At 38.7% G+C, this 16,149-nt stretch overlaps 1 protein-coding gene across 9 annotated transcripts in view; it reads left to right on the forward strand.

The window, feature by feature from the left end:
* NRF1 (nuclear respiratory factor 1) overlaps positions 1-16,149 on the forward strand; it is a 135,895-nt gene that overhangs the window by 59,319 nt on the left and 60,427 nt on the right. For all 9 annotated transcript variants that reach the window (XM_055590897.1, XM_055590895.1, XM_055590898.1 and 6 more), the window contains 2 exons: positions 1,116-1,230; positions 7,265-7,391. In XM_055590897.1, coding sequence (XP_055446872.1) covers positions 1,116-1,230; positions 7,265-7,391 — 242 coding nt within the window. The remainder of the gene's footprint in view (positions 1-1,115; positions 1,231-7,264; positions 7,392-16,149) is intronic.

The following is a 16,149-nucleotide window of genomic DNA, read 5'->3' on the forward strand; positions in this document are numbered from 1 at the left end:
TCCAATGAGTCAACTCTTCACATGAGATGGCCAAAGTACTGGAGTTTCAGCTTTAGCATCAGTCCTTCCAATGAACACCCAGGACTGATTTCTTTTAGAATGGACTGGTTGGATCTCCTTGCAGTCCAAGGGACTCTCAAGAGTCTTCTTTAGAGAGGTTTTATTTAAGTCAGACTGAGTATACTACTAAATAACATGTAGAGAGGCTCATCTAGATTTTCAGGGAGGCCTATTGTAATTGAGCCATTTATAGAACATATATGCCAGGATAAATGTGAGCACTTAAACCTGATTTTCATTTAAACCTTTTAGGGGGTTCACAAATAAAGATAAAGATGGATTGTCTGTTTTAAAAAATAAAAGGAATGCCACTGATATGTTGAGATTGGGTGAATCAGAGACTAATAATTCCTTAAAGCCTACCCTTTGTTTTAGTCATTAGTTTCAGGGCAAACCAGACCAAATTTTATTAACATTTTCCCCTTAGAGTGGGACAGTTTTTATTACTTTCCTTTCGGGATGCTTTCATCAACATGACCTTGTGGTTAACAGTTCCATTTAGGGCATGATTCTCAGATATATAAGAAAAAATTTTCCACTTAAGACAGTATTCTTCTAGATAGTCCTTTTAATATGTGGTGGTGGTGGTAGGGTTGGGGTTCCAAATATGAGTGATTATCTCTGACTTTCTGACTTGACAGTGCCTTGTAACGGAAAGAGGGGCACAGGAATGGAAATGAAATTTGAAATCTGTAACTTTTTTTGTCTTGGCAAGCTCTTCCTCTCAATGGTGCTATTTCATCTAGCACCTTTGAGAATATTGCCTTAACAGTATGGGTATCCTGATAAAAAACATTATATAAAATTCAAGCTAGTATGTGGTGGGGAGGTGTAAGTCATTAACTTTTTAAAAATCTTCATTGTAAGTTTTAATGGTAAATTAAAATATGATCCATGTTGAACAGGGGTGAAGTATATTGATGGTATCAGTAATATTCTATACTTATTGATAATACACTAGGAAATAAATGCTACTTTTTTGTACATCTAATTGTTTTCTGCTTGGTGCAGTTAACAGACTCTGCCTGGTCTCAGCACATACGTTATTGTTTCAGGTCCTGTGGGAATGGCTGCTGCTGCTGCTGTGGCAACAGGAAAGAAACGGAAACGTCCTCATGTGTTTGAATCTAATCCATCTATCCGGAAGAGACAGCAAACACGTTTGCTTAGGTGAGGGCTTCCTTATCCATATTGTTGCTGTTCCTCAAATACTTTATGGTATGGATGACAGAATATACCTTATTAGGTTCATCAGGGGATGTGGTGTGCTGTGCTTAGTCACTCAGTCATGTCCAACTCTGTGACTCCATGGACCGTAGCCCACCAGGCTCCTCTGTCCATGGGGATTGTCCAGGCAAGAACACTGGAGTGGGTTGCCATGCCCTCCTCCAGGGGCTTTTTCCAACCCGGGATCAAACCCAGGTCTCTCACATTGCAGGCGGATTCTTTACTCTCTCAGCCACCGGGGAAGCCTAAGAATACTGGAAAGGATAGCCTACCCCTTCTCCAGGGGATCCTCCCAACCCAGGAATTGAACCTGGTTTCCTGCATTGCAGGCAGGTTCTTCACAAGCTGAGCTACCAGGGAAGCCCTTCATCAAGGGATACCAAATTAAATTCTTTCATGACAGAATTAGACTTTAAAGTACTCTAAACAAAAATAAATGAAACTATAACTATGATTAACAGATGTATGTTGTTGTTTAGTTGCTGGGTCTTATTAGCCTCTTTTGCAACTCCGTGAACTGCAGCCCACCAGGCTCTTCTGTCCATGGGATTTCCTTAGGCGTGAATACTGGAGTAAGTTGCCATTTCCTTCTCTAGTGTGTCTTCCTGACCCAGGAATTGAACCCATGTCTCCTGCATTGGAAGATGCTTTACCACTGACCCACCAGGGAAGCCCTAACTTCCCTGTATAGATGTATAGAATTATATTATTTCATTCAGAGAAAATTTATTAATATATGCCTGCCATGTGCCAGGTATTGTTCTGGGCCTTGGGAACCTAACAGCTAACAAGATAAATTAAAGAGCTTATATTCTAGTGGAGGGAATAAGAGATATATGATACATCAGATGATGAAAAGTAAAAAAAAAAAAAAAAGCAAGATAAAATAGAAAGGTTAGAGGATTGGGAGGGATATGGTAGTTTTTATTTTTCTATAGAAATGATCTTTGTTAAGGCAACCTTTGAACAGAGACCTGAAGTAATTTTAAGGGAAACCATGTTGATATCTACAGGAAGAACTTTTGGGGCTGACGGGTAGTAAAAGCAAAGGTTCTGAAGTGGGAAGGCATGTCTTAGGTATGTTTGAGGAGCAGCTAGAGAAAGAATGAGAAGAGGTGTGGTCATAATAGTAGTGGAAAGTCACACCATGGCGTCTTCTGGTCCAGTCTAAGGGCTTTGACTCTTACTCTAAGTGACATAGGAAGTCAATGAAGACTTTTGATTAAAACAATGATATAATCTAACTTATATTTTAAAAGTATCACTCAGGCTACTGTGTTGAGAATAGACTGAGGGTACAAGAATGAAAGCAAGGCTGAAGATAGAAGCACATACGTAGCATTTGAAGCAGACTAGGAATGAGTGATCCACACAGTCAAAGGCTTTGGCATAGTCAAGAAAGCAGAAATAGATGTTTTACTGGAATTCTCTTGCTTTGTCAATGATCCAGCGAATGTTGGCAATTTGATCTCTGGTTCCTCTGCCTTTTCTAATACCAGCTTGAACATCTGGAAGTTCATGGTTCATGTATTGCTGAAGCTTGGCTTGGAGAATCTTTGAGAATTGCTTTGCTAGTGTGTGACATGAATGCAATTGTGCGGTAGTTGGAGCATTCTTTGGGATTGCCTTTCTTTGGGCTTGGAATGAAAACTGACCTTTTCCAGTCCTGTGGCCACTGCTGAGTTTTCCAAATTTGCTGGCATACTGAGTGCAGCACTTTCATAGCATCATCTTTCGCTATTTGAAATAGCTCAACTGGAATTCCATCACCTCCACTAACTTTGTTCATAGTGTTGCTTTCTAAGGCCCACTTGACTTCGCATTCCAGGATGTCTGGCTCTAGGTGAGTGATCACACCATCATGATTGTCTGGGTCATGAAGCTCTTTTTTGTACAGTTCTTCTGAGTATTGTTGCCACCTCTTCTTAATATCTTCTGCTTCTGTTAGGTCCATACCATTTCTGTCCTTTATTGAGCCCATCTTTCCATGAAATGTTCCCTTGGTATCTCTAATCTTCTTGAAGACATCTCTAGTCTTTCCCATTCTGTTGTTTTCCTCTATTTCTTTGCACTGATCACTGAGGAAGGCTTTCTTACCTCTCCTTGCTATTCTTTGGAACTCTGCATTCAAATGGGTATATCTTTCCTTTTCTCCTTTGCTTTTTGCTTCTCTTCTTTTCACAGCTATTTGTAAGGCCTCCTCAGACAGCCATGTTTCTTTTTGCATTTCTTTTCCATGGGGATGGTCTTGATCTCTGTCTCCTGTACAATGTCACGAACCTCCATCCATAGTTCATCAGGCACTCTGTCTATCAGATCTAGTCCCTTAAATCTATTTCTCACTTCCACTGTAGAGTCATAAGGGATTTGATTCAGGTCATACCTGAATGGTCTAGTGGTTTTCCCTACCTCCTTCAATTTCAGTCTGAATTTGGCAATAAGGAGTTCATGGTCTGAGCCACAGTCAGCTCCTGGTCTTGTTTTTGCTGACTGTATAGAGCTTCTCCATCTTTGGCTGCAAAGAATATAATCAGTCTGATTTCGGTGTTGACCATCTGGTGATGTCCATGTGTAGAGTCTTCTCTTGTGTTGTTGGAAGAGGGTGTTTGCTATGACCAGTGCATTCTCTTGGCAAAACTCTATTAGCCTTTGCCCTGCTTCATTCCGTACTCCAAAGCCAAATTTGCCTGTTACTCCAGGTGTTTCTTGACTTCCTACTTTTGCATTCCAGTCCCCTATAATGAAAAGGACATCTTTTTGGGTGTTAGTTATAGGTCTTATAGGTCTTCATAGAACCATTCAGCTTCAGCTTCTTCAGCGTTACTGGTTGGACCATAGGCTTGGATTACTTGATATTGAATGGTTTGCCTTGGAAATGAACAGAGATCATTCTGTCATTTTTGAGATTGCATCCAAGTACTGCATTTCTGACTCTTTTGTTGACCATAATGGCTACTCCATTTCTTTTAAGGGAGCCTCTTGAGAAGCCTATATGCAGGTCAGGAAGCAACAGTTAGAACTGGACATGGAACAACAGACTGGTTCCAAATAGGAAAAGGAGTACGTCAAGGCTGTATATTGTCACCCTGCTTATTTAACTTATATGCACAGTACATCATGAGAAACGCTGGACTGGAAGAAGCACAAGCTGGAATCAAGATTGCCGGGAGAAATATCAATAACCTCAGATAGCAGGTGCCACCACCTTATGGCAGAAAGTGAAGAGGAACTAAAAAGCCTCTTGATGAAAGTGAAAGAGGAGAGTGAAAAAGTTGGCTTAAAGCTCAACATTCAGAAAACTAAGATCATGGCATCTGGTCCCATCACTTCATGGGAAATAGATGGGGAAACAGTGGAAACAGTGTCAGACTTTATTTTTTTGGGCTCCAAAATCACTGCAGATGGTGATTGCAGCCATGAAATTAAAAGATGCTTACTCCTTGGAAGAAAAGTTATGACCAACCTAGATAGCATATTGAAAAGCAGAGACATTACTTTGCCAACAAAGGTCCATCTAGTCAAGGCTATGGTTTTTCCAGTGGTCATGTATGGATGTGAGAGTTGGACTGTAAAGAAAGCTGAGCGCCGAAGAATTGATGCTTTTGAACTGTGGTGTTGGAGAAGACTCTTGAGAGTCCCTTGGACTGCAAGGAGATCCAACCAGTCCATCCTAAAGGAGATCAGTCCTGTGTGTTCATTGGAAGGACTGATGCTAAAGCTGAAACTCCAATACTTTGGCCATCTCATGTGAAGAGTTGACTCATTGGAAAAGACTCTGATGCGGGGAGGGATTGGGGGCAGGAGGAAAAGGGGACGACAGAGGATGAGACGGTTGGATGGCATCACCGACTTGATGGACATGAGTTTGAATGAACTCCAGGGGTTGGTGATGGACAGGGAGGCCTGGTGTGCTGAGATTAATGGAGTTGCAAAGAGTCGGACACGACTGAGCAACTGAACTGAACTGAGGGAATAAGTGTGTACTGAAGGGGTTAAAGAAAGGAAAGGAACTATCAAAGAGTCTAAGAAGTGACCAGTGAGTCAGGAGGAAACCAGGAGAATGGTGTCTTGGAAACCAAGTGCAAACATTGTTTCAAGAAGGAGGACTTGTGATCAGCACTATCAGATGGTGCTGACAGGTTGACTAAGATGCAAATTGACCATTAAATTTAGCAACATGGAGAACATGATTGAACTTGATAATGTGTTTTCAGAGGAGCAGTAAGGATGAAAGGATTAAAGGGTCTTCAAGAGAGAATGGGAAGAGAGGAATTGGAGACAGTGAATGTATTTTCTTATCATTCTTTCAAGGAATGCCACTGGATTTCTTTTTTGCTATGTGGTCCTTTACTTGGCTTCCCTGGTGGCTCAGATGGTAAAGCATCTGCCTGCAAACCGGGAGACTTAGGTTCAGTCCCTGGGTTGGGAAGATCTCTTGGAGGAGGAAATGGCAATCCACTCCAATACTCTTGCCTGGAAAATCCCATGGATGGAGAAGCCTGGTAAGCTACAGTCCGTGTGGTCACAAAGAGTTGGACATGACTGAGCGACTTCACTTCCACTTCTTCCACTTGTTTTTATTTCTTCTGAAGAGTTTGTAGGTTGCAAAGAAAGATTATTACACATCTGTGGTACATGGAGGACTTCATATTTTGACAGGCTGCTCAACATGCATTCGTGTATAATAAAAAATTTAGTCTATAAAATGTTTCAGAAGTTTCTTCTTTTAGTATTTTGTATATCCAAATTGTTAAGATGTTTATTGGAATGTTGAATCCAAATGGAGTACCAGCACTTGTAAATGATATGGGGACAAAAGTTAGAAAATATATTCTATATTAAGAACATAAGATTATAAGAAACTGAAGGGAAAATCCAGAAAATACTTAATGGTAGTTTTCAACACAGAGGTTATATACCACTAGATGGGCAAAAAAATTTCCTTTCCTTTAATGATAAATCTTACTACCTTTAATGATAGTACAGGCAGGAGGAATTGAATATATTTTTTATAGAGCATCTTTTCTAAAAGGGGCATAGACAGTGCTTTTGGAGAAAGATGGAAAACTTTCTTGTGATTTGTTGGCTTTGCTTCATTTGAAATGACATGACTCACCAGTCCCTTGACAGGGTAGACTGTGTTCACAGAAGAATTATGGAATGTAGAACTTTAAAATAATCTCCCATAATTTCCAGGAGAGGACAGTGTTTCTGTTTAATACAGTGCTGATGTATTTGAAAAAGCTCTTTTACTCCATCCTCATTTGTAAAATACTTCAGGACTAAGAATTATTGTTTATATCACAGTGAAAATCTGGAAATGACAACATTTTGAAGTAGTAAGATATAAATAGGCTTCCCAGGTGCTCAGTGGTAAAGAATCAGCCTCCTAATGCAGGAGACGCAAGAGATACAGGTTCAATCCCTGGGTCAGGGAGATTGCCTGAAGGAGGAAGTGGCACCCCACTCCAGTTTTCTTGCTGAGAGAATCCCATGGACTGAGGAGCCTGGCAGGCTATAGTCCATAGGGTCGCAAAAAGTCGGACGTAACTGAGCATCGGAGCAAGACATAAACAATGATGATATCAGTCAAAGAAATCAGAAGCAGTTCATTTTAGGCCCCTTCAGTAAGCATGGAGATGATATAGTAAAGTCTATAGGAGGACATCTCAGTATTAATCTTTATTATTATAAGCAGCACACTTTTGGTGCTGAGATCAGGAAGTATGATACTGTCTGTATTCAATGTTGTGTCACGGCTGTGTCCTGGGGCAGACTCTCATGTCAGTGAGCTAGTCACGGGTCTTTAGGACAAAGGGATGTACATATTTCTGCTGAACAGGATATTAAACCTCACACACACCCTTTTCACAATTCAGGTAACAGAAGACATACCTAATTAGAATAAATTGTCTCAAGTCAAAGGAAATCTTGTGTCTGTGTCACATAATTTCTGTCTTTTCGTTCTCTAATTCAGGAAACTTCGAGCCACATTAGATGAATATACTACTCGAGTGGGACAGCAAGCCATTGTCCTTTGTATCTCTCCCTCCAAACCCAACCCTGTCTTTAAAGTGTTCGGTGCAGCTCCTTTGGAGAATGTGGTAAGAAAACTGTGTGTGTTCTCAGATACCCTTTGCTTTCTTTGAGTTGTTGTTTGCATTCTTTTGATCCTTTGTCTAGCACAATAGTTATTTTATCTTCCCTTCATCCAGGGGTGGGAATTGAGACTGGTTTTCAAACTCCTTTATGCAGATCAAAGTAAAATGGATCATTTCTGTTTCTCCTTTTCATAGCAAGCTATTTTACCTCATCAGATGCAATGGGAAAAAATGATGTTGTATTCCTTAAGAAACCAATGCAAGATTTTGTAGGAAAATTGCTGAAACAAAATGGTATTTTCTCAAGATGTGAACTTCCTGAGGCAAACCTGGGAGCATTTTACTAATCACTGATATCTGAATTGCATATTTTAAATCCTTTTTATTTCTTCAAATAATTGGTTTAATCCTTCAGTGTTGAAATATAGTTGAATATTTTTATTATATCCCTATCTATAGCTAACTTTATGAAAATAGTATTTTACTCTTGGATACTTTTACTATGTGAATTGTTCTTTCTTTGGATAAAGTAACTTTAAATCATTAATAGAATAATGATCTGTCCAGAATTAAATTGCATTTTATTTTTACTAGGATAAAATTTCTGAGCTTAAAATGAATTTATTAGATTTTCTCCCATATTGAACATAGATATTTCAAGAGTTCAGAATTAGTAATCAGTTGAGATTTTGTTTATTGTATTTTTTTCCCCATATACAGATGTTGTGATTCTTTCTAAACATTTTTGAGTTTGAGTTTTTCCTCAGATTCCTGAGTCCCTAGAATAGGATGCATATTAAGACCTTTCCTGAGTGGAGTGTGGTAGATGGCTTTTCTAGTTTCTACCTGACTAACAAAATAATGGAAGTGAGACCAGTTAATTCTGTTATAAACCATAATATAAATATTATAATTATATTATTGTTAAAGATTTTATTTTAGATTGGAGCAGAAACAATCCAAATCAAAACCCAATTCTATTCAATTTATGTGACATACTTACAGTGACTCACAAGTGTTTAAAGTGGCTGCAAATGATACCATCAAGAAAGTGAAGACAGTCTACAGAAGGGGAAAGAAAAAAATATTGGCAAAATATATCTGATACAAATTTGTATCCAGAATATATAAGGAACCCTTATAACTCAGCAGTGACAAGACAGTTAATCCAGGAATACCCTGGTGTCAGTGGAGAGGACTTCATGCTTCTACTGCAGCAGGCGTAGGTTCAGTCTCTGGTCAGGGAATGATGACCCGGCAAGCCGCGCAGCATGGCCAAAAAAAGAAAAAAGACGATTAACAGAATTTAAAATGGCAAAGAATCTGCATAAATATTTTTCCAAAGAAAATATAGAAATGACCAGCAAGCACATGAGCACTTGATAAATAACTTAATCATTAGGGAAATGAAAAGCAGAACTACAGAGAGATACTTCATGCCCACTATGATGAATATAATTTAAAAGATGGACAATAATAAATGTTGATGAGGATGTGAAGAAATTGGAACCCCCATACATTGCAGTTAGGGATGTAAAATGATGCAGCTGATTTGGAAAACAATTTGGCAATTTCTCAAAATATCAAAAGAACAGTTACTATATAACCCAACAATTCTACTCCTACATTTACCCAAAAGAGCTGAGAATAAAGCTTATACATACAGTGTTCATAGCAACAAAACTTATATATAAAAACCAGTGCACTATATTTGTAGAAGCATTATTCATAATAGCCACAAAGTGGAAATAACCCAGATGTTCATCTGTTGATGAATGGATAAAAAAAGTTGTATTATCCATCCAGTATAGTATTACTTAGCAATGAAAAGGAATGAAGTACTGATAAATGTTACAATATGGACGAACCTTGAAAACATTGTGCTAAGTGGAAGAATCCATTCATAAAAGGCCACATAGTGTATGATTTCACTTATGGGCAGTGTCTGGAGTAGTCAAATCTCAAGAGACAGAAAGTAGGTTAGTGGTTGCCAGATTTGAAAGGTGGGGGGAGGGAATGGAGGAATGGAAAGTGACAGCTAGTGAGTTTGGAGTTTCTTTCATGGGGGATAGATTATAATGATGTTTACGTGACCCTGCAAATATTTAAAAGAGTAAATTATACACTTCAAATGCGTGAATTGTATGGTATTGTATGGTAGGTTGAATAATGAATGGCCCCCAAAGATACACAGATCCAAGTCTTTATATGACATAAAAGATTTTGCAGGTGTGGTTAAGTTAAAGATTTTTGAGATAATCCAGATCACCCTGGATTATCCAGGTAGGCCCTAAATCTAATCACAGTGTCTTTATGTAAGAGGGAGCCAAAAGGAGATTGATACAGAAGGAGATGTGTCAGCGGAAGCAAGAGGTTGGGTGCAAGGAACAGGTCAGAAGCAAAGCAGTATGTGCTCAACAGCAGCTAGGCAGGATGAGAAAATGGTACCTCCCCTAGAGCTTCCAGAACAACCAGCCCTGCCAACAACTTGGGCCTATGAAACTAACAGAATGAATTTCTGTTGATAGAAGCCACCAAGTTTGTAATACTTTGTGGCAACCATAGGAAGCTAATATGTACGGCATATTAATTATATTTCGATAAAGCTGTTAAATTTTTTTTATTTATTTTTTTATATTACTTTCATCTTTTTTTTTTTTTAATATCGATGCATGATACAGGATGTTTGGGGCTGGTGAACTGGGATGTTAAAATTTTAAAAGCAAAACAATAAGCAAAGCAAATGTCAGACAAATCCCTACAAAAATAAATCATGGATCACAGCATTAATATCAGACAAAGCCAAATTCTCAAGACAAATGAGTCTTAACTGAGGACCATAGGTCCTTTAGTATTGATAAGCAGTATAAATTTATAATGAACCTTTTATGTCTCAACATTAAAGCAAAGAATATAGATCAAAAATTAGTAATGGGAGGAAAAAAAATAGAAACCACAGTGGTAGTAGGAGTCTTTAATATCTTTGTCACTCAAGGAAGAAAAGTATAAATAAGAATATAGATATCTGAAGAATAGAATTAATAAGGTTAATATAAAAGGTTAACATATTTAACATTGATACCATACGAAGGGAGAATATACCATATTTGAAAAATTACATGAATGGATTATAAGAATTGACTCTGTGTTATTATTAGGTCCCAAAGTAAATCTTAATAAATTGTAAAAGATAGAAAATTACACAGGTCATATTTTTTATTAAAGAATAGAAAATTTAGAAGTTAATATAAGAAAGATTGACAGAAATTTTCAGCCACATGGAAATTTATAAATACCTTTTACTGTAGTAGTTTTACAATGTTGTGTTAGTTTCTGCTGCTGCTGCTGCTGCTGCTAAGTCGCTTCAGTCGTGTCCAACTCTGTGCGACCCCATAGACAGCAGCCCACCAGGCTCCCCCGTCCCTGGGATTCTCCAGGCAAGAACACTGGAGTGGGTTGCCATTTCCTTCTCCAGTGCGTGAAAGTGAAAAGTGAAAGTGAAGTTGCTCAGTCGTGTCTGACTCAGTGACCCCACAGACTGCAGCCCACCAGGCTCCTCCATCCATGGGATTTTCCAGGCAAGAGTACTGGAGTGGGGTGCCATTGCCTTCTCCAGTGTTAGTTTCTGTTATACAGCAAAGCCAATCACTTATATGTATACAAAAACACTTAAGAGAAAAACTTAATCTGTGAACTATTTAAAAACAAATTTTAAATAGCCTGAAAAATTATGATCTAAACAGATGCTCCAAAGCATGTTTATTGCCTTTATTTTTTTTTCTATATATACAAGAAAGAAAGAAAAGAAACTTCATCTGAGAAAGATATACAGTAAGTAAACATGTAGAAGGAATTAATGATTTTGTAAACAGAATTGTTATTCAAGAAATGGTACTATGAAAAAGTTCTATGAAGAAACGGTATGATGAACAGTTCTATGAAGACCTGCAAGACCTTCTAGAACTAACACCCAAAAAAGATGTCCTTTCCATTATAAGGGACTGGAATGCAAAAGTAGGAAGTCAAGAAACACCTGGAGTAACAGGCAAATTTGGCCTTGGAGTACAGAATGAATCAGGGCAAAGGCTAAAAGAGTTCTGCCAAGAGAACACACTGGTCATAGCAAACACCCTCTTCCAACAACACAAGAGAAGACTCTACACATGGACATCACTAGATCGTTGACACCAAAATCAGACTGATTATATTCTTTGCAGCCAAAGATGGAGAAGCTCTATACAGTCAGCAAAAACAAGACCAGGAGCTGACTGTGGCTCAGACCATGAACTCCTTATTGCCAAATTCAGACTGAAATAAAAGACAGTGGAGAAAACCACTAGACCATTCAGGTATGACCTAAATCAAATCCCTTATGACTATACAGTGGAAGTGAGAAATAGATTTAAGGGACTAGATCTGATAGAGTGCCTGATGAACTATGGATGGAGGTTCGTGACATTGTACAGGAGACAGAGATCAAGACCATCCCCAAGAAAAAGAAATGCAAAAAAGCAAAATGGCTGTCTGAGGAGGCCTTACAAATAGCTGTGAAAAGAAGAGAAGCAAAAAGCAAAGGAGAAAAGGAAAGATATACCCATTTGAATGCAGAGTTCCAAAGAATAGCAAGGAGAGATAAGAAAGCCTTCCTGAGCGATCAGTGCAAAGAAATAGAGGAAAACAACAGAATGGGAAAGACTAGAGATGTCTTCAAGAAGATTAGAGATACCAAGGGAACATTTCATGGAAAGATGGGCTCAATAAAGGGCAGAAATGGTATGGATCTAACAGAAGCAGAAGATACTAAGAAGAGGTGGCAAGAATACACAGAAGAACTGTACCAAAGAGATCTTCACAAGTCAGATAATCACGATGGTGTGACCACTCACCTAGAGCCAGACATCCTGGAATGCCAAGTCAAGTGGGCCTTAGGAAGCATTACTATGAACAAAGCTAGTGGAGGTGATGGAATTCCAGTTGAGCTATTTCAAATCGTGAAAGATGATGCTGTGAAAGTGCTGCACTCAGTATGCCAGCACATTTGGAAAACTCAGCAGTGGCCACAGGACTGAAAAGGTCGGTTTTCATTCCAATCCCAAAGAAAGGCAATGCCAAAGAATGCTCAAACTACCGCACAATTGCACTCATCTCACATGCTAGTAAAGTGATCCTTAAAATTCTTCAAGCCAGGCTTCAGCAATACGTGAACCATCAACTTCCAGGTGGTCAAGCTGGTTTTAGAAAAGGCAGAGGAAGCAGAGATCAAATTGCCAATATCCACTGGATCATGGAAAAAGCAAGAGAGTTCCAGAAAAACATCTATTTCTGCTTTCTTGACTATGCCAAAGCCTTTGACTGTGTGGATCACAATAAACTGTGGACAATTCGGAAAGAGATGGGAATACCAGACCACCTGACCTGCCTCTTGAGAAATCTGTATGCAGGTCAGGAAGCAACAGTTAGAACTGGACATGGAACAACAGAAAAGGAGTACATGAAGGCTATATGTTGTCACCCTACTTATTTAACTTACATGCAGAGTATATCATGAGAAACGCTGGACTAGAGGAAGCACAGGCTGGAATCAAGATTGCTGGGAGAAATATCAATAACCTCAGATTTGCAGATGACACCACCTTTATGGCAGAAAGAGAAGAAGAACTAAAGAGCATCTTGATGAAGGTGAAAGAGGAGAGGGAAAAAGTTGGCTTAAAGCTCAACGTTCAGAAAACAAAGATCATGGCATGTGGTCTCATCACTTCATGGGAAATAGATGGGGAAACAGTGGAAACAGTGTCAGACTTTATTTTTTTGGAGCTCCAAAATCACTGCAGATGGTGATTGCAGCCATGAAATTAAAAGACACTTACTCCTTGGAGAAAAGTTATGACCAACCTAGATAGCATATTGAAAAGCAGAGACATTACTTTGCCAACAAAGGTCTGTCTAGTCAAGGCTATGGTTTTTCCAGTGGTCATGTATGGATGTGAGAATCGGACTGTGAAGAAAGCTGAGCACCGAAGAATTGATGCTTTTGAACTGTGGTGTTGGAGAAGACTCTTGAGAGTCCCTTGGACTGCAAGGAGATCCAACCAGTCCATTCTGAAGATCAGCCCTGGGATTTCTTTGGAGGGAATGATGCTAAAGCTGAAACTCCAATACTTTGGCCACCTGATGCGAAGAGCTGACTCATTGGAAAAGACCCTGATGCTGGGAAAGATTGAGGGCAGGAGGAGAAGGGGACAACAGAGAATGAGATGGTTGGATGGCATCACCGACTCAATGGACATGGCTTTGGGTGGGCTCCGGGAGTTGCTGATGGACATGGAGGCCTGGCGTGCTGCGGTTCATGGGGTTGCAAAGAGTCAGACACGACTAAGCGACTGAACTGAACTATGAAAATCTAATGAAATAGATAAACGAGCATACTAATTGAGAAAAAGGATGAAGAAAACAAATACACAGTCTTAGAAGTGAGATGAGTTATAGTTGCAGATAAAAAATAGATTGAACATTGTAAGGAAATGCTATGCATTAATTCTCTTCTTTTAAAAACCTCAACCAAGTGGATAATTTAATAAAAAAATAACCAAATATATCCAAACCAGTAAGACAATAAACACATACAAAATCTAAAAAGTAATTAAACCACATCTCTCAAAGGGATACTACACTCCTGATTATTTCGAGTGACTTCCGTTAAACCTTCAAAGTATAGAATATTCCTTAATCTTATATATATATTGATATACAGGGTGGTATTAAAGAATCAGAGCTCATATTTACTGTAATCAGTTGTACAGTATACTCTGCATAATCTCATATTAGTAACAGTAAAAGAAATTATTTGGATTTTATAATAATGCCTAACATTTACTGAATGCTATGTTCTAGGTTATAAGTTATAAGCAGTTTTCATGTATTATGTCATTAAATAATATTAAAACTCTGGTATTTGCATTTTGTCCTCCTGCCTGAAGCTGTCATTAACCTTTCTTCTTGCTCTTTTTTCTGGAGGCTGCTGGGAACTCTGGACGTTTAAAATTCCATAGGGCTGTTCATCTTTGGGATATGGATTTCAGACTCAAAATTATCAGTTTTTTACAAATTTGTCAAAGGAGAATTGAAAATTTTACTGGGCCCCCTAATAGATGGTATTGAAGCTTTTCTTATGGTTTCCAGGTTTTCATTTATTTCTCTCTACTGTGTTCTGCCCATATTACATCCTTGCCCACAATTGGAATGTAAGTTTTAGACAGGTTAATTGAATCATGCACATAGGTTGGTGTTAATGTATATAGCTAAAAACTTCACTTTGGTGAAAACTGTGTTTAAGTTTTGATTTTGTGAGTGATTTCCCACACTGATTTTTCCTTTATGTGACTCAGTGCCCTCATGTGTGAAATAAAGATAATAGCAACCTCACTGGGGAGAAATAGAAATTAAAGTTTATTATCTTTCTCCTATATGTAGTCTTTATGAAGAACTGGCATGAAAGGAATTGAACCTTGAAATCTCAAAAGACTTGGATGGAATTCTTGTCTCATACTTTGTATCTAATGGGAATTGGTAGATGGTAGATTTTAAAGTTGTTGAGTCGTAAGAACACTCTCTTTATGACTTACTGCTATATCACATACTTTAATGAGCTTTGTAGGAATAGGCCTAGGAACCACAGTCACAGAAGCAAGACGCAGCTCAGGGGTTATCACAGCTTCCTTGAAATCATCCTTCTGCCTTCGTTTAATTCCACCTTCCCAGTGGATAAGTGGACTCTGGAGTTGGTCATGATTTCTTGTTCTAAGTCATTCACTTATTTAGATAAGTTTTTAAAAGGTGGCTTCAGGTTGCTTGAAACGTGGAAGCATATTTAAAAAGTAATAAAGTAAGGGACTTCCCTGATGGTCCAGTGGTTAAGAATCCGAGCTCCCAATGCAGAAGGCATGGGTTAGATCCTTGGTTGGGAAACTAAGATCCCATATGCCACATGACACAGGCAATAATAATAATAATATAAAAAAGTAATAAAGTAAAAGCCCTGTTGCTTGTTTATTAAGTTATGCAATAAATGGCTAAGACTGTTAGATATAAAGTATGAGGTAAGAATTCCATCCAGGTCTTTTGAGATTTCAAGGTTCAGAACAAGGGATCCAAGGGGTTGGGGAAAAAGAGATCTGGACTGAGGCAGGAGAGGAAAGAGGCTGACATTGGGACTGGAGAGAGAAGAGGATGAAGCCAGCAGATTCTGTGGGCCACAGCTTGTGGCCTGGCTCTGTGCCAAGTGTGCTTCAGGATCCCTGATCTGAAGGCAGCCCTGTGCTTGGGCATCTCTTTGTTACATTCATCAGATGACAGTGTATTTTTAATCACAGAGGAGCTCATAGGCAAAAAATAATCTTAAAAATCTTTTTTGAGACCTTCCTGAAGATTCTTCTTTTATCCAGAAAAGCAAATGTACAGAAGGATTTTGATATCTTGTCTGAGATTATTTTTGCAACGTCACTAAAGGCCCATTGACCTTATGGTTGTAGCAACCAGTTCCTAAATCCTCAACAAGCTCATTCTGTGCCCAGAACTCTTAAGTCTCCTATAAATACCCTAAACTCAGCGTCGCTGTAGTTATGAGAATGTTTTATCTGTACATGTCTGAATATGTGAAATGTTTCATAATGTATGTTAAAATAAAAGGTCTGGTTCCTGTGCTTAGTGATGTCATAACACTGGTTGTGTGCAACATAGACCAGCGTAAGTGACACACGATTGT

The sequence above is a fragment of the Bubalus kerabau genome, chromosome 8 (assembly GCF_029407905.1).
Source record: "Bubalus kerabau isolate K-KA32 ecotype Philippines breed swamp buffalo chromosome 8, PCC_UOA_SB_1v2, whole genome shotgun sequence".
Taxonomy (NCBI): domain Eukaryota; kingdom Metazoa; phylum Chordata; class Mammalia; order Artiodactyla; family Bovidae; genus Bubalus; species Bubalus kerabau.